Below are 17,786 nucleotides of genomic sequence, written 5' to 3' on the forward strand. Positions count from 1 at the left end.
AAAAGTAATCAATTCACCTAATACAAGTACTGTAGTGCAATATCTTTATCATGAAATTTGAACTTACAAATGTAGAATTATGTACAAAAAAACTGCATTCAAAAATGAAACAATGTAAAATTTTAGAGCCTGCAAGTTCACTCAGTCCTACATCTTGTTCAGCCAATTGCTCAGACAAACAAGTTTGTTTACATTTGCAGGAGATAATGCTGTCTGCTTCTTGTTTACAATGTCACCTGAAAGTGAAAACAGGTGTTCACATGGCACTGTTGTAGCCAACTTTGCAAGATATTTACATGCCAGATGTGCTAAAGATTCCTATGTCCCTTCATGCTTCAACCACCATTCCAGGGGACATATGTCCAAGCTGATGATGGGTTCTGCTCGATAACCATCCAAAGCAGTGCAGACTGACGCATGTTCATTTTCATTATCTGAGTCAGATGCCACCAGCAGAAGGTTGATTTTCTTTTTTGGTGGTTTGGGTTCTGTAGTTTCCGCATCGGACTGTTGCTCTTTTAAAACTTCTGAAAACATGCTTCACACATCATCCCTCTCAGATTTTGGAAGGCACTTCAGAGTCTTAAACCTTGGGTCAAGTGCTGTAACTCTCTTTAGAAATCTCACATCAGTACTTTCTTTGCATTTTATTAAATCTGCAGTGAAAGTGTTCTTAAAATGACCAACGTGTGCTGGGTCATCACCCGAGACTTCTATAACATTAAATATATGGCAGAATGCGGGTAAAACAGAGCAGGGGACATACAGTTCTCCCCCAAGGAGTTCAGTCACAAATTTAATTAATGCATTACTTTTTAACAAGTGTCATCAGCATGGAGCATGTACTCTGGAATGGTAGCCGAAGCATGAAGGGGCATACGAATGTTTAGCATATCTGGCATGTAAATACTTTGCAATGCTGGCTACAAAAGTGCCTTGTTCTCACTTTCTGGTGACATCGTAAATAAGAAGAGGGCAGCATTATCTCCTGTAAATGTAAACAAACTTATTTGTCTTAGCGATTGGCTGAACAAGAAGTAGGACTAAGTGGACTTGTAGGCTCTGAAGTTTTACATGGTTTTGTTTTTGAGTGCAGTTATGTAACCAAAAAAAAATCTACATTTGTATGTTGCACTTTCATGACAAAGAGATTGCACTACGGTACTTGCATGAGGTGAATTGAAAAATGCTATTTATTTTATCATTTTTTCAGTGCAAATATTTATAATAAAAAATATATATATATATACAAATACAACAAAATACAATATATATGAAAATGTAGAAAAACATCCAAAATATTTAATAAATTTCAATTGGTATTCTGTTAACAGTGCAATTAAAACTGTGATTAATCACAATTAATTTTTTTGAGTTAATCGCGTGAGTTAACTGCCATTAATCGACAGTCCTAGTTTGGTTGATACCCCTTTCATAATTACAAGTCTGCCAGAAGCGTATCCTCACAGATCGAAGAAATAATTGGGAGTTCAATCTGCACCCCCTACTAATAATCCCCAAATCCTTGTTTTAGTTGGGAAACAGCATAAACCTCCAGCAGCTTGTTTCTGCTTGTGTGCTTCCTTCAAGTTCATTTCATATCCTTCTATTAGCATTTAATTCAGTATTTAAATGTGCCTCCATTGTAAATCTTAGAATACTTCATTCACATGTACTTCCTGTTTAGTGAAACCATTCTGAGGCATGTCACTTTACATGCTTTAAAAACATAATTTATGTACAGATACATAACTCCTTAAATATCATCCATACCTCTTGTAGAGATTAAGAGGGTGGACCCGTATGACACACGCTTTCATGAGATCTTGTATGATATTCTTTTGGTGAAACCAGGAGAGCCCTGTACCCTTATATATTCCAGTTCCTTCTGAGAATTGACATCCAGAGGTTCTAGGGTCACAAAGTGTCTAAACATTTCCTGACACCCCAACAGCCATCTCTTAAAAAAAGAGACATGATGATAGTGTTTTGGGGTATCTGCACATTATAAACCAACCATCTGATATGTTCAGCAACATGGGGATTTTCCATGTATACAGCCCAAATGAAGTCTCCAGATCCACATTAGCCATTGTGCAAACTGGTGCCACGCATCAACTATTTTCTTCTCTTCCACTGAGCTGCACCAGCAAATTCAACTTCTTTTGACAGCTCTGAATCACCACCTCTTAGCTCATGCTGCCACCCTCAGAGGGAGAAACACACTTTCTGGAACCTCCCCAGTAGAGAAAATTTTTAAACTCCCCAGACAGAAGAAAGATCTATTGGCCCCTGCAGACTAGGTGTATGGATGGCACAAAGCTGCATCCTGTTAATGTGCACCTAGCAGGAAGTACATTGCAGAAGTACGTTGCAAAAGTCAGGAGTGCACAACAAATTGCATACACAGACATGAAACTACACTTGTCAGTTGTGCTGGTAATGTATCTAAAATTCTAACCAAAGGTAACAAATTGCTTGCTGATATCCCCAATCTGGTTTAATATCTAGAAGTATTTTGCTATCCTTTTTGCGATCAGAACTGCAAAATTATACTCATATTGTAGAGTATTATGAATTACATTTTATATTTTCAAAAAGATGTTTGACATGTATCTTCTAAATGAATTAAGTAAGGTGGGTGAGGCAATATCTTGTATTGGACCAACTTGTGGTGAAAGAGGCACGCTTTTGAGCTAACACAGAGCTCTTCAGGTCTGGGAAAGATATTCAGACCCTCACCCCTAAAGGCAAGGTGGAAAAGACTGTTTGGCATAAGGCATTAACCGGTTTTAAAAGATCATGCAAGGTGAACTGGGCAGTTAACACATCTGCAATCAAAAGGCAAAGGAAGGTTAGTGTGTTTCAGATTGTTGTAATGAGCCATAAACTCATTCTCTTTATTAAAGTTCATGATTTTTATTGTTTAACTGTGAATTTATGCTCCCAAGATCAGGTTTGAAGGTGCTGTGCAGGTTTCGAGGATGAGGACAGAATAATCAGACACAGAATGATCATTCTGTGAAAACGCTTTACCCAAGGGGGGATATGGTGCTTGTGTCTTTTATCAGTGATTGACTGAAGAGTTCTATGTACCTCAAAAGGTCGTTAAACTCACCAACATAAATTGGTCCAATACAAGATATTACCTTACACAGTTTGTCTAATATCCTGTGGCCAATTGGCCTACCACAATACTGCAGATATCTAAACCTATCTGGTTCCCTGCCCAGCGTCCCACAGAACGGTTAGCTGTGACCAGTGACTGACACACTGACACACACACGGACACACACGTTTCCTTCCTCAGCCCACTGCTCTCCCAGGCCGCGCGCGGACCTCTAGCAGTGGCTTATTTGGGAAGCTTTTTCCCATCGGCTTAGGCCTTCCCCCAGAACACGGCCGCTGTCCGTCCCGATCTCGGATATAAGGACCCAGCCTCCTCCCCTCTGCCAGCCGCGCCCCGAGGCAGCCGGCCGGCCCGCTCCAGAGCTCGCAGGGAGCATTCAGTTCGGGGGCCCCGCCCCCTGCGCTGCGGCTACAAGGACCCGGCCGACATCAGCCCGCCCGCACACACTCTGCAGCAACTTCCCTCCCTGCTCTACTAAACCGAGATGCCTGCGCAGGCGCAGAGCTCCCCTTGATATAGTCACTTCAGCGCATGCGCGTCGCTGCTCTCTCAGTCACTTCCGGTCCTTCCCATATGTTTCCGGGTCACACGCCCGCTTCAGCTTGAATTGAAATCGGTTCGGTTCACTCTCAGCTCGGTTAGTTCTGTCCCTGGGGGCCATGTTCGCCCGTCGGGGGCCCCTTCTTGTCAGCCCACTGGTGGGGTTCCTGTTCTCTGTGAGTGCTGCGTCCGCGGCTGGGCCGTGGGCCGGGCCGGGCCGGGCCGGCGCTGGGAGGGGTGATGGGGTCAGAGGGGAAGCAGTAGGTGGCTGGGGCTGTGGGGGCAGAGAAGGAGGAGATCGAGCGGTGCTGGGGTGGGTAACGGAAGGAGTTCTTTGGGGGGGGGGCGTGGTGGGTAAGGGCGGTAACTTTGGTCGGAGGGGGCTGTGGTGGGTCGGAGGGGGTTTGGGGGTGTTGGTCTGGGACCGAGGGAAGTGTGGATGTAGTTGGGTAATGGGGGGATATTGGTCGGGGGAGGAGGGCTGTAGTTGGGGTGTGAGGCTGTGGTGCCATTGGAGTACAGGCCTAGGTACCCAGCTTACATTGCTAAAGATTCCAGTTTGGGTAAACACTGATTTTTTGGGGGGGAGGGAATAGACTTTTAAATTTTAAATCAGGTTTTTTATTTAAATAACTTAAGTTTTTCTTGTTAAAAATCTGTTTAAAATTAAATCTGAATTTAATGTAAAATTATGTTAAGGCCTAAACTTCTCATGATCTCTTAAAACACTTAAATAAATAAATAAAAACTATGCTGAATCCACGGGTTTCTCTCAAAAACTTAGAGTTAAAGGCTTCCTGTCTGTATAAAAGAAGAGTGAGGGAGGAAAGCATTTATTCTGAGGTCAAACTTCATAAATATGGCACAGTAGGCCATGTACTGTATAAAGGGCTTCATCCTGTAGGGGACCCAGGAACTATACTACTGGGTGCAAGAGACCTGCAAAGGCATCACAGACATTGGAAACTGATCTGTGACTCCAGAGACCATCTTGTATCTCATCAGGGTCATTCACTGAACTCACCTGGGCGGTTTCATACTCCCATTTTATAGCTTCTCACTACCTGAGCTCTGATTGACTCAGTTATCAAGTTATGAATATTCCACCCATCGTGGAAAGTTTCCAGCTCATGGAAAAACACTGATTTATCCCGGTAACTGCCAGCCCTCGCTTTTGGGTGGTTCTGGGCATTCAAGTAAATGGCCTTCGTCTGTCTCCTTGCATACATACACAGCGATACAAACAGAAATTCACTAATTTCTCAACCACCTCTCTCTGTCTCTAAACAAATAAAATATTGCAGTGCAAAAGCAGAATTTGTGGAAGTGCTAAACCAGCTTTTGACAGAAGTAGCCTCTTCTCCAGGCACAGAATGAATTAATTAGTCCAAATGAAGAAAATATTCTAAGCCGGGAGACATGACTTTCTCTTCCAGTTTATGAATAAAAACAAGGAGGGAGGGGATGAGAACTATTAGTTTTAAAAGTTTGAAGGACAGCCTAAGTAATTTAGGATACTGTTTCATTTTCAAGAGACTTAGGCATCTAGGAACTTCAGCTCAAGTAACTTTCAATTAGGACAGTGGTTTTCAAACTGTGGTCTGTGGGCCCCCTGGGGTCTGCAAACTATGTCTAAGATTTCCAAATCCATTCAAAAATTCGTAGGGGTTCGCAAATGAAAAAAGGTTGAAAATCACTGACTTAGGCATATTTGAAAATTTTCCTGGGCTGATGTGAAATCAGTATAATATACAGTCTACAGCCAGGACTGGCCTTGCGGGTGAGCGACTGCCCAGGTGCCGTGGTCAAGAGACAAAGAGCGGGAGTGCATGGGGTTCGAGGCTGCAGAATGGAGCTCAGGGCAATGTTGGGGGAGGCGGCGGGGCTTGGGAACCAGGGTGGGAAGCCAGGTGAAGCAGCAGGGCTGATGGGTACATGCTGTACTATCTCTGACAGCTCACAGCCTGACTGTTAAGAGAATGCAAGTGCCATAGGTACCAAAATACAAGTTTGCCCATGTGCCATTTTCCCTAAAGCCAGTCATGTCTATAGTTAATCCCTCTGTTCCTTTAATAAATTATTTAGTTGTTAAATGTGTTTTGATAAGAGAAGTTTATGTATCCAAAATATAAGTTGGTTTTGTTTAATAAAAATAAATTTTATATGATGTGGGTTTAATTACATTCCAGTTACCATCCTAATGCAGCTTGACACACATTACGAGCATAAAGTTAATTATCAAGTAAAAAAGCAATATATCATTCACCATTTTCTAACACTAAAAATGTACAGTTAAGAATCTGAAAATATTAAGCTATATAATTGCTTAAATGTACATAGTTATAGTATATCCTCTGAGGTAACACAAAGATATATGAAATTAGTATAAAGGTTTTATTTAGTTTTAAATCAACATATTTTGATTTTATTGAACATAATTATATCAACCAGTGTGAATGCACCTTTCTTCATTAGAAAATAATTGACATACAAATAGAAAAGATTTTTTTTTTTTAAATGGAGGCTTTCCGCTTGATTTAAAGTGCTGATTTAAATCAATCCACCCTGAAGGATTCCAGTCTGCCAGGTGTGTTTCCATATTACTCAGTGGTTTGCCAACCGTGGTTCCTGCTCCACAAAGGTCTTGAACTTTCTTGAGTTTTATATTGAAGGAGGGGTTAACTTTCTGTGTATGTGTTACTTCAGCCATCTCTTGGTTTGGTACAAACAGGACTGACTAATTGACTAAGTGAATTTACTAAGAAGTTTTGGTACCTCATTGTCACAAGCTATGTATGTTTTCATGAGTACTAATGAATGGCTGGCGGGAATTGATGGTGTGAGCATAAACATTTCTTCCTATCTGGTCACTAATCTATCTGTGGTATTTATTGATATTATAAAACTTAAAAGGAAATAGTAAACATTTTGGTATTTTCTGTAGGTGACCTATATTGTTGCACGTATAGAAAATTCTACATCACTACCTACCTACGTTACTTGAACAATCTCATTTTCTGTTCACCATTTCTAGTGTGATACAGATATAGAGATCAATATGGGTTTAGGGATATGTGATTGGAAGGGGCCTCTTGGGTCTTTGAGTCCAGACTCTTGCTCTCATAGGCAACCCTATTATATAATCCCATTCATAAATATATCAAGCTCCATTTTACAACTAGCTAAGTTGTTTGTGCCCCCTTCATTAGAGTGCTTTTCCAGAACCTCACAGTTCATATGTATTTGTTCTTGTGCCAACATTGCTGTTAAATATCTCTTCTCCCTCAATGATGTGTTTATAGACCATAATCATACCCCCTCTCAGCCTTAGCTTTTTGCTAAAAAGCCCAAGCTCTTTTGATCATCTTCAGAAGATAGGTTCTCCATTCCCCTGATCTTCCTTAGTAGCCCTTCTCTGCACCTGTCAGTTTGAATTAATCTGTCTTGAATTTGGGTGACCAGAATTGTTTGCTTAAAGCTATATAGAACTTCCAGGTAGTGCATCTGTAGAAGCTCTTCCATGTGATTTTTTTTTTTTTAGGAGAAATTAATGTACATGTTCTTCAGTACATTCTGTACTACCTCTGACATCTCAGAGCCTGACTGTTAAGTGAATGCAAGTAGTCTATAGTTAGTGGGTTTGGTGGTAATCAGAATTCCCCGGAGTACATGGCTCAGTAGCCTGACACAATTAAGGCACATCAGTTTCGTAGACAACTGTACATGGGGAGTGATGAGGCTAGCGTCATGTCTGACCATCTTTGACTGCTCTAACCTGGGGTCAGGTACCCATTTTACAGTATGGTGAGCTGGAGGTGGCCTTTCAGTGTGAGGGTGAGCAAGACTCAAACCCACAACTTTCAGCAGCATAACCACTCAGCCACTATGCCTGGTAGGGCGTTTGTCCTTACCTGATATAAGGAACAGTCGCTTACTCAGAAGTGTTAGAGGTGTAATTACATCATGTTGTCTTCTTCCAAGCATGACCTCTTCCTCAAATCAGACAAAAATACCTGTGTATGTTAGCTATGGATTAAAACTTACATTTGTTCGAAATCCAGGACTTACTATATTCAGTCCTGGACCAATGCCAGAAAACACTGCTACAGAGAAAAAGGTGATATACTTTTGAAGTCTAGTATCTTGTGACACACCTTCACTTCTTATCTTTCCAGTGGGATAAAGATTTTCTCGCTTTAGCAGATCATGTGCTATTGGACCTTCGTAGAATATCAAGGTTGGAAGGGACTTCAGGAGGTCACCTAGTCCAACCCCCTGCTCAAAGCAGGACCAATCCCCCACTAAATCATCCCAGCCAGGGCTTTGTCAAGCCTGACCTTAAAAACCTCTAAGGAAGGTTCTACCACCTTCCTAGGTAACCCATTCCAGTGCTTCACCACCCTCCTAGTGAAAAAGTTTTTCCTAATATCCAACCTAAACCTCCCCCACTGCAACTTGAGACCATTACTCCTTGTTCTGTCATCTGCTACCACTGAGAACAGTCTAGATCCATCCTCTTTGGAACCCCCTTTCAGGTAATTTAAAGCAGCTATCAAATCCCCCCTCATTCTTCTCTTCTGCAGACTAAATAATCCCAGTTCCCTCAGCCTCTCCTCATAAGTCCATGTGTTCCAGCCCCCTAATCATTTTTGTTGCCCTCCGCTGGACTCTTTCCAATTTTTCCACATCCTTCTTGTAGTGTGGGGCCCAAAACTGGACACAGTACTCCAGATGAGGCCTCACCAATGTCGAATAGAGGGGAATGATCACGTCCCTCAATCTGCTGGCAATGCCCCTACTTATACAGCCCAAAGTGCCGTTAGCCTTCTTGGAAACAAGGGTTGACTCATATCCAGCTTCTCGTCCACTGTAACCTCTAGGTCCTTTTCTGCAGAACTGCTGCCTAGCCATTCGGTCCCTAGTCTGTAGCAGTACATGGGATTCTTCCATCCTAAGTGCAGGACTCTGCACTTGTCCTTGTTGAACCGCATCAGACTTCTTTTGGCCCAATCCTCTAATTTGTCTAGGTCCCTCTGTATCCTATCCCTACCCTCCAACGTATCTAACACTCCTCCCAGTTTAGTGTCATCTGCAAACTTGCTGAGGGTGCAGTCCATGCCATCCTCCAGATCATTAAGGAAGATATTGAACAAAACCAGCCCCAGGACTGACCCTTGGGGCACTCCGCTTGATACCGGCTGCCAACTAGACATGGAGCCATTGATCACTACCTGTTGAGCCCAATAATTTAGCCAGCTTTCTATCCACCTTATAGTCCATTCATCCAACCCATACTTCTTTAACTTGCCAGCAAGAATACTGTGGGAGACCGTATCAAAAGCTTTGCTAAAGTCAAGGAATTAACACATCCACTGCTTTCCCCTTATCCACAGAGCCAGTTATCTCGTCATAGAAGGCAATTAGGATAGTCTTGCCCTTGGTGAATCCATGCTGACTGTTCCTGATCACTTTCCTCGCCTCTAAGTGCTTCAGAATTGATTCCTTGAGGACCTGCTCCATGATTTTTTCAGGGACTGAGGTGAGACTGACTGGCCTGTAGTTCCCCGGATCCTCCTCCTTCCCTTTTTTTTAAAAGATGGGCACTACATTAGCCTTTTTCCAGTCATCCGGGACCTCCCCCGATCACCATGAGTTTTCAAAGATAATGGCTAATGGCTCTGGAATCACATCCGCCAGCTCCTTTAGCACCCTCGGATGCAGCGCATCCAGCCCCATGGACTTGTGCTCGTCCAGCTTTTCTAAATAGTCCCGAACCATATACCTTAATGATATAATTATGATTAAACCTGCCAGTCTTTTGTTTCCACTTTCTGTCATTGATATCACTTCTTAGTTAACTTCAGGCACTCAAGTTCAACCAGTTATGGAAGAACAAGAAGTTCTCAAAAAAAATTCTTCGTAAAAATTACTTAAAGGTAAGGTAGCTCACCTTGTACTGACAACGCTATGCAACTCTTGAGTTTTTTGCTTTCTCAGATAATCGTAAAAGAAGCTACTGGCCATGCCCCCATTTTCCATTGGGGGACAGATTAAGTCTCTAATCCTGCAAGCATTTATGTGTGAGTTGTCCCCTTGAACTCATTTGAGTTCATTGGAAGTATTAATTCATAAAACTGTAAGTGTTTGCAAGATCAAGGTGTAAGTCTTTAAAACTTTGGGATCTAGAGTACTATGTTTCAAAAGGAAAGTGTCTATCCTCTCATTCTCTTACTCTTTCACGATTTTGCCCTTTGGAGTAGGTTTTTTTCAATTAATGGACCAATAGGTTATGTTTACTGATCAAGTTTTGTTTCCTGGTCTTCTGTAGCCTTTTCAGTGACCCAAAATGTTGCAATTTGTTGTCCAACTGGAACCTGAGGGAAGACTGATGACTTGAAATCCCCGCTAAAGTCATTGACTGAATGCATAAATACATAAAAACATGCATTATATTCTAGAAATGTGAAGCTGGATTTTTAGATCTGCACAGTCTTTTAAAGTAACATCTAAGGGTAAACTAACCCTACCTAAATATTTGTTCTACTTTTCATGTTATGAGACTAATAAAACTGTTTCAATGTTTTTCACAGGTTTAACCTCATTTTTTTCCTGTAAGCTGTTCACCATCACAATGAGACTGGTAATTCTTGATGACTATGATTTGGCAAGTGAATGGGCAGCAAAGTACATTTGTAATCGTATTATCCAATTCAAACCAAGTCAGGGAAGATATTTTACGCTTGGCTTACCAACAGGTAATAAGTTTTATGTTGTAAACTCATGTAATTCAGTAACTACAGAAATGTTTGGTGCCTAGTTAACCACAGCGATAGGTGTCTTAGAAATTAGATAGGTACATAACTGCATAAAAGTTCAGACATGCCTAAGTCAAACTTTAAATGTTATGTTCTTGTAAATATTTCTGTGTGCCATAGTTTAGAAAAGTGAAAAAAACTCAGTCCCCCCCCACCCCGGGGGGAGAAGGATGAGGTTTAACACAACTTTTTAAATATGTAATTGACACTGAGTTTACAAACTAACATGGTAGCTTAATTTGACTTATGAAGAGTTTATGCTTTATAGCTTTGCAAATGCATCTAAAAATGTCTTACTGGCATACAAAACATCAGAATAATAAGCTTATTTTATACAGGGAGCACACCTTTGGGATGCTACAAAAAACTGATAGAATATCACAAGAATGGAGATCTTTCTTTTAAATATGTAAAGACTTTCAATATGGATGAATACGTAGGTAAGTTATGTCTCAAATTTTAAGAAATATGACCTGTTTCCATTTTTTTCTGCATTAAAACTATAAATCAGCGTCTTGTTTTTGAATAAAGCACAGGACTGAGAGTTATGACATTCACGCCTCTGCTGCAAGTTTTGTGTAACGCTAGACAAGTCTCTTTAACCTCCCTGCCTCAAGGTCTTCATCTGCAAAATCAGAATAATACTTACCCAATTTAAGTGGATGTTGAGGCTAAATTCAATGTTTGTGAAGTGTTTTGAAACTTTCTTATGAAAGGTACTTAGGAACAGATTATTGGGCCAAATTTTCCCGTCTTATATTTTGTATCATCATGTATGCCTGTGCAAAGTGAGTGTAAAACACTATCCACTTTGCACTGTTGTATACATAAGGTGCATGGAAATGGAGAATCATATCCAGTCTATAAAATGCTTTGGTTTATTTGATCTGGTGAGACAGAATTTAAGAAATTCACTGCATATTTCTTGTCCGCCATATGTTTTCATGTCAATCTGGAAGTTTAACTTTAGTAAAATCCATTTACATTTCGCTTTAAATGTTGTTTCCAGGGCTTCCAAGAAATCATCCAGAGAGTTACCATTCTTATATGTGGAATAATTTCTTTAAGCATATTGACATAGATCCTAATAATGCTCACATCCTTGATGGGAATGCTCTAGACCTACAGGCAGAGTGTGATGCATTTGAAAAAAAAATTGAAGAAGCTGGGGGAATTGATCTGTTTGTCGGAGGTATGAGAAAACATTCTAGCAATGATCGCTTGTCATGGTGTTAATACATGTATTGAATCCCTTTATGTCAGCACATCCAAAACATCTAAAAATGTATTTCATTTTGAAGCAGACAGTTTAAGAAAGGGAGGTTCCTACTACTAACATGGAGAATCAGTTTGAACCTGAAATTATAGAATTGTTAGTGTCCAAATTTTAATAACTAATTTAATAGTATACTAGTTCTCACTCTTGCCTTATTTTTTTCATTAATAAGTAAGGAAACTCTACCATGAATCTTTTCTTACAATATTTGTAGCCTTATCAAATTGACTTTTTTTTTTTTTTTTTTTTTTGTTAAGGCATTGGTCCAGATGGCCACATTGCTTTCAATGAACCAGGATCAAGTTTGGCTTCAAGAACAAGGTTAAAGACTTTAGCAATGGATACCATTTTGGCAAATGCTAAATATTTTGATGGAGACTTATCTAAAGTGCCAACTATGGCACTAACTGTTGGTGTCGGAACAGTGATGGATGCTAGAGAAGTAAGAACTCCTTGTTAATTTAATTTGCATGTGTCTATATTCAGGATGCTACGGCAAAGCTTCATCAGTATAATTACACGCTATGTTACTTTTTGTCATTTGATTTTCATAGAGCTAATGTGAAGGATCTTGAAATGAATAAATCACCAGTTAACAGTATATTACTGAATCTGCAACTAGATTTCAATACTTTTTTTTTTTTTTTTTTTTTAATTAGAGGTTTACTTAAACTGGGCATCTGGTAGTAAGCAATTATTACAAGTTTTTGTGGCTTCTTTAGAATGCTACGAATGGATACATTTCTTAATGGTGACATGTAGTGTTCATTCCTTAGCGTAAACATGGCAAAAATAGCAGTCTAAGAATTTAGATGGTCCATTGAGAAGGCCCATAGGGAGTAAAGGATCTGTTTTAATAGTGCCTGATTTTTCAGACTTTTTAAATGTTAATACCAATAATACTCTGCTCTTCCAAACCATTTCTGAACCAGTTCCCCAGCATTGATTTGCATACGTGGGGAAAGTGTTTTCTGTGTTATCTCAGGGTGAATTTAAACCAATATAATTATATTGGCATCACCACATGACACATTATGGTATTCTGGGATTTTTTCAGTTTAGCTTATGTTGCTTTAGAAGAGGCTTGTACTACACAAAAAGTACCACACTTACAGCAGAATAAGTGTGTCAACATGACAGTTATACTGGTATAACTTTAATCTGTATAACTCGTCAAATTTACCTGTACAGACCACTGTACTTTTGGAGACCTCTTTCAGATGAGATTTAAAAGAGAGATCCTGATCACTTATAGTGACTATAGAACCTGTAGAATTCTTCATTTAAAAAAAATTGAAGTGTCTTGGCCATATTCTTATACATATTGTCCACCTAAATTCACCCTGTAATTTTAATAGGGAGTTACAGAATTAACCACTCTGAAACTGTTGCTTAGGTTTCCTGTGCTGCTGTTACTGTTTCTTCCCAGAGGTGACTATTTCAGTGATGACTAAACTGATCCCATGTATAGCTTCTGTATTTTTTTTAAAAGCCCCATCTGGTTTTATTTTATATAAAAATACTGTAAGATTTTTATTATAAGGAAGATTTGTACAGCCATGTATGGAACTGTGAAATAAGTGTTGCCAGGTTATGTTCTGAATGTCTTCTTGGACTGGCTTACTGAGACAATAAGTACATTACTGGTAAAGTTACTAGAACTTGATATTTTAGCTTTTACAGGTCACCTTTAGTAACTGTATAGTTAGGGGCTATTGCATGAAAGTATAAACCAAAGGAGTTTTCTGGCATACTTTCTGACTTTCACTAAGCACTACAGTAATAATAATAATAATGAATACTTTAGGTAATTCAATGTTACATTGTATGATATCTATGTGTGTAGATATGTCATCTTGAATGCGGAACTTCTGGCAGTTCTTGACTATTAGGTATCGCCTTTTTCGGCTGACATCTCATAATGTGGAGTCAAGTGGGAACATGTTAGTGCTTGGATATTAGATATGATGATGGGCACGTTAGAATATGCTGGCATATTTTTCTCTGAAAAGTTGTAGGTTTTTGGTAGAGTGTAAGTTAAAGAACTGTTCATCTTAAGATGATTAAATATTGTAGGCTTCCATTATCTAACTAGTAATTAAAAACTGATTTGGGAATTTAAGGTAAATGGAAAACTCACTCTTTTGTGTGTGTGTTGTTTTTTTTGCTTCATCTTCCAGGTTATGATTCTCATAACAGGTGCCCATAAAGCTTTTGCTTTGTACAAGGCAATTGAAGAAGGGGTCAATCATATGTGGACAGTTTCTGCTTTCCAGCAGCACCCGCGCACTATCTTTGTATGTGATGAAGATGCTACTTTAGAACTAAGAGTTAAAACTGTGAAATACTTCAAAGGTGAGCACTGAATAGAAATAGAATAGGTTAAAAATGACTGGGGGTTAAATCCTAGTCTCCAAGTGCACCATGTACAATTGAAAATAGTTGCCATATTCAAATATGAAATGCTGAACTCTGTATTCGAATATAATATAATACAGTGACTAAGAGGCTTAGCTGCGTTCCTTTCATGCAAGAAGCAAAGTACAGAATCCTTCATTAGTATGTCTCCTTTCTTTGCATGTAATCTATTAGCCATGTGTTCTTCAACAGCAGCATCTTGGAAACGTGACTTTACAGCAGGGCCAGCTCCAGGCACCAGCGAAGGAAGCAGGTGCTTGGAGCGGCCAATGGAAAAGGGCGGCACGTCCGGGTCTTCTGCGGCAATTCGGCGGCGGGTCCCTCAGTCACTCTCTTCCTCTTAGAGCTGCCGCCGAAGTGGAAGAGAGGGAACGAAGGACCCGCCGCCAAATTACCGCTGACGATTGAGCTGCCGCCGATCGGCTTTATCTTTTTTTTTTTTTTTTTTCCCCGCTTTGCTGCTTGGGGCAGCAGAAAAGCTGGAGCCAGCCCTGCTTTACAGGACATAGCTTGTTGCTGTAACTCATTGATTTCAGAAACACTGGAAAATGAAATTCAGGTTATAGAAAATTTGATGGTTAATTCCAAATCATTTCAAGCTGCTGCTTCTGCTATGGTTTGCTGTATTTTTCCATTTGACTTATTTTTCATGCATTGTTCAGTAAACCAGAATTTTGAAGTTGCTAAGGCACAAATGTATTATTCAAGCCTTTGAAATCATTTGTGAAGACATTTTGCCTACTATGTGTTTTCCATAACTGAATCTGCACTATGTAATCTAGTGAGATTCCTATGTTGGTTTTGTGTGTCAATAATTAGATCGTGTATATTTAGTTTAAAGCTGTTTTCTTAGCATTAATTGCACTACCTTGTTTATGTTTGATCCTTAATGCACTTTCAATGAGTGCCTTTTTAAAATTATACTTATGATGTAAATTGCTGCTTATAACAAAGGTTGTTTCACAGCAATCAGGTTTGTTGTATTGTTCTCTTACTGATTAGGCTATGGATGTTGAGGATAAGAAATTACTGTAGTCATTTTCCCAGTGTTAATGTTATGGTAGATAGAAATTGAAGTTTGTTTATTTTTTGAACCTCTTTCTCTCCAGGGCATGAACACTTACTATTTTGAGGTGTCCATGAGCTCTGGACTGCTGGCTTTTTAACTTTAATTGAAAGTGTTTTTTCTTCCAAACACACAATTCCATGGACATTGTCAATTTAAGAAAGGCCACACTTTGGGATTTCCAAAAGCCACTGGGTTTTCTTTTTACCACAATATCATTGGTAGTTCACTTCTTGACTTAAATTATGAGTATCTCACTGCTCTGTTATGTGTATATTTTGGCTATTTGTTGAAAAAGTAAATTTAGTGCATATCAGCATTGAACTTCTTTGAATGTAGTTTTTATCATTAGTCTTTGTAATCTAGAATTCTAGTCAAGATTGCCTGAACATACTGAATACTAAAACTGCTTCCTTTGACTCAATGCACTAGTTAGCATAGCTCTTGATTAATAATCTTGTCACTTACAAACATATAAACATTGTGTATATGAATGTGTTCATACTTTTTCTTAATTACTCTGATCAGTTACACTATAATTTACTGCTTCTTTGTGTATGTAATTTTTTGAAATATTCTTAATCGTGTTAAACTTACAACCTCAACTTATACATGGGGAGACAGAAGTGGTTGTCTCACTTCAGGCCACAGAGGAAAGGCAATGTCTTCCAGGATTAGTCATTAGGAGTTCCTGAATCCTGGTCTTCTGATTATTAACTCTTTTTTCGGGGCCTCAATAGATATGTTTCAAAAATGACTATCCTATTTGTTTCACTTACCTATCATTCTTTCACCATCTCCAACACTTTGAGTCATTTTTGTAAAATTTGGTACTATACATCAAACTATAGCACAGTAACGTCTGCATTATTGTTTACAACTGGAGCAGCTAGTTCTAATGGTAGCCCCTCATCCTCTTTTCACTCATTCATAACTTTCCAAAAACCTCACCTTTTGGGCCGCAATCTTCCATACTTGATGTCTAATAATGTTTTTTTGAAAGTACATGGGTGGGGGGAAGGGGAACTTTTCATCTGCCTTTGTTGTAGAATGCAAAAAAAAGTATGTATGCCCAAAATAAATTACTGGACTCTTAATCCGGTTACAGCAAAAACAGTTGAACTGTGAACACTGGCATATAAATAATCCTCATAGGAGTGGAGTGTGAATGCTTTAAGTTCTTAAACTTTTAAGAGCACATTTAAAATGTGTACCATGTATAAACACAGAAAACTTCTGAATCTGTAGGATACACTTTAGGAAAGAGGGACTGTGGTTGCCTGAACAACTCAGGAAGTACATACTTTCCATAAGAGGTTAACAGGAAAGTAGACGGTCCAATTGCTCTCTGTTCACTTGGCCCTTATCCAACCCATCCAGTTTCTTAAGCCTCTTCTCCTCCTCCAGGTAATGTTTTAAATGCATAATCATTTGGATCATCTGTTTCAAGTACCTTGGGCTTTGTGCCCAGAATGAACTGGGTCTTGTAAAATTAGGAAACCTGAAGTCTGTAACCAGGAAGTGGGTCCCCAGCTGATACCTCTTGGGAGGGTGATCCTGATGCTAAACTCTGCTGCCTCTGTGGAGAATAGATCTTCACTCTGCTCTCATCTAATAGGTGGAGCTTGTAAATATCAGACTTGTGCCTCTAAATGTGCTCTTCCTGAAATGCACATCTACTAATGGGAAAATTAAATATGCTTCATAAAAGCAGCAGTGCAGTCCTTATCAAAAAATACTATTTGTGCCTTCAGAAAACACAAATTGGGGCATATGATCCCTCTCCTCCGCTTTCCTCCTTTTTTCAAACCAGAAAACCAGGAAATCAAATGCAAAAAGTGTAGATGCATCTTTAAAATATGGCTCCACTCTGACGAACACACAGGGAACTTGTTGCCAGGAGATATTGTGAAGGATAAAACTTATAACCACATTCAAAGAATTAGATAAGTTCATGGAGGATAGGTCCATCAGTAACTATTAGCCAGGATGGTCAAGGATGCAATGCCATGCTATGAGTGGCCCTAGCCTCTTTGCCAGAAGCTGGGAGTGGATGACAGGGGATGGATCACTCAATGATTGCCTGTTCTGTTCATTCCCTCTGAAACACCTGGCATTGGTCACTGTGGGAAGACAGGATATGGGTCTAGATCAGTGGTTCCCAAAGTGGGGTTCGCGAACCCCTGGGGGTTCGCAGGACATTTCAGGGGGTTCGCAAGAAAAATTTCATTAATGGCGGCCAGAGGACTCTGCTGGGACCCAGTTGCAGGGCAGACAGCCCGAGCCCCAGGGAGAGCGGGGCCGGGCAGTTTGAGCAGGCAGCCCGAGCCCTCCCCTGTCAGCCAGGGAGCCGGCAGCCTGAGCCCCGTCGGCAGCCCGAGCCCTCCCCGTCAGCCAGGGAGTCGGCAGCCTGACCCCCGTCGGCAGCCTGACCCCTCCCCTGTCAGCCAGGGAGCCGGCAGCCCGAGCCCCTCCCCTGTCAGAGGGGGAGCCGGCAGCCCGAGCCCCTCCCCTGTCAGAGGGGGAGCCAGCAGCCCGAGC

The 17,786-nt window shown here is 40.3% G+C and overlaps 1 protein-coding gene across 5 annotated transcripts in view; it reads left to right on the forward strand.

Moving 5' to 3' along the window:
* Positions 1–3,696: 3,696 nt before the first annotated feature.
* Positions 3,697–17,786, forward strand: part of GNPDA2 (glucosamine-6-phosphate deaminase 2) — a 26,118-nt gene continuing 12,028 nt past the window's right edge. For 2 of the 5 annotated variants that reach the window (XM_026647953.1, XM_024211668.2), the window contains exons 1-6: positions 3,697–3,767; positions 10,261–10,425; positions 10,824–10,925; positions 11,495–11,677; positions 12,019–12,203; positions 13,942–14,116. In XM_026647953.1, the coding sequence (XP_026503738.1) occupies positions 10,302–10,425; positions 10,824–10,925; positions 11,495–11,677; positions 12,019–12,203; positions 13,942–14,116 (769 nt within the window). In that variant the 5' untranslated portion in view covers positions 3,697–3,767; positions 10,261–10,301. The other 3 variants (XM_029910694.1, XM_024211669.2, XM_026647952.2) reach the window with 3 other exon arrangements.

Source organism: Terrapene carolina, unplaced genomic scaffold (genome assembly GCF_002925995.2).
Source record: "Terrapene carolina triunguis isolate 2854851 unplaced genomic scaffold, T_m_triunguis-2.0 Scaffold66, whole genome shotgun sequence".
Classification (NCBI taxonomy): Eukaryota; Metazoa; Chordata; order Testudines; family Emydidae; genus Terrapene; species Terrapene triunguis.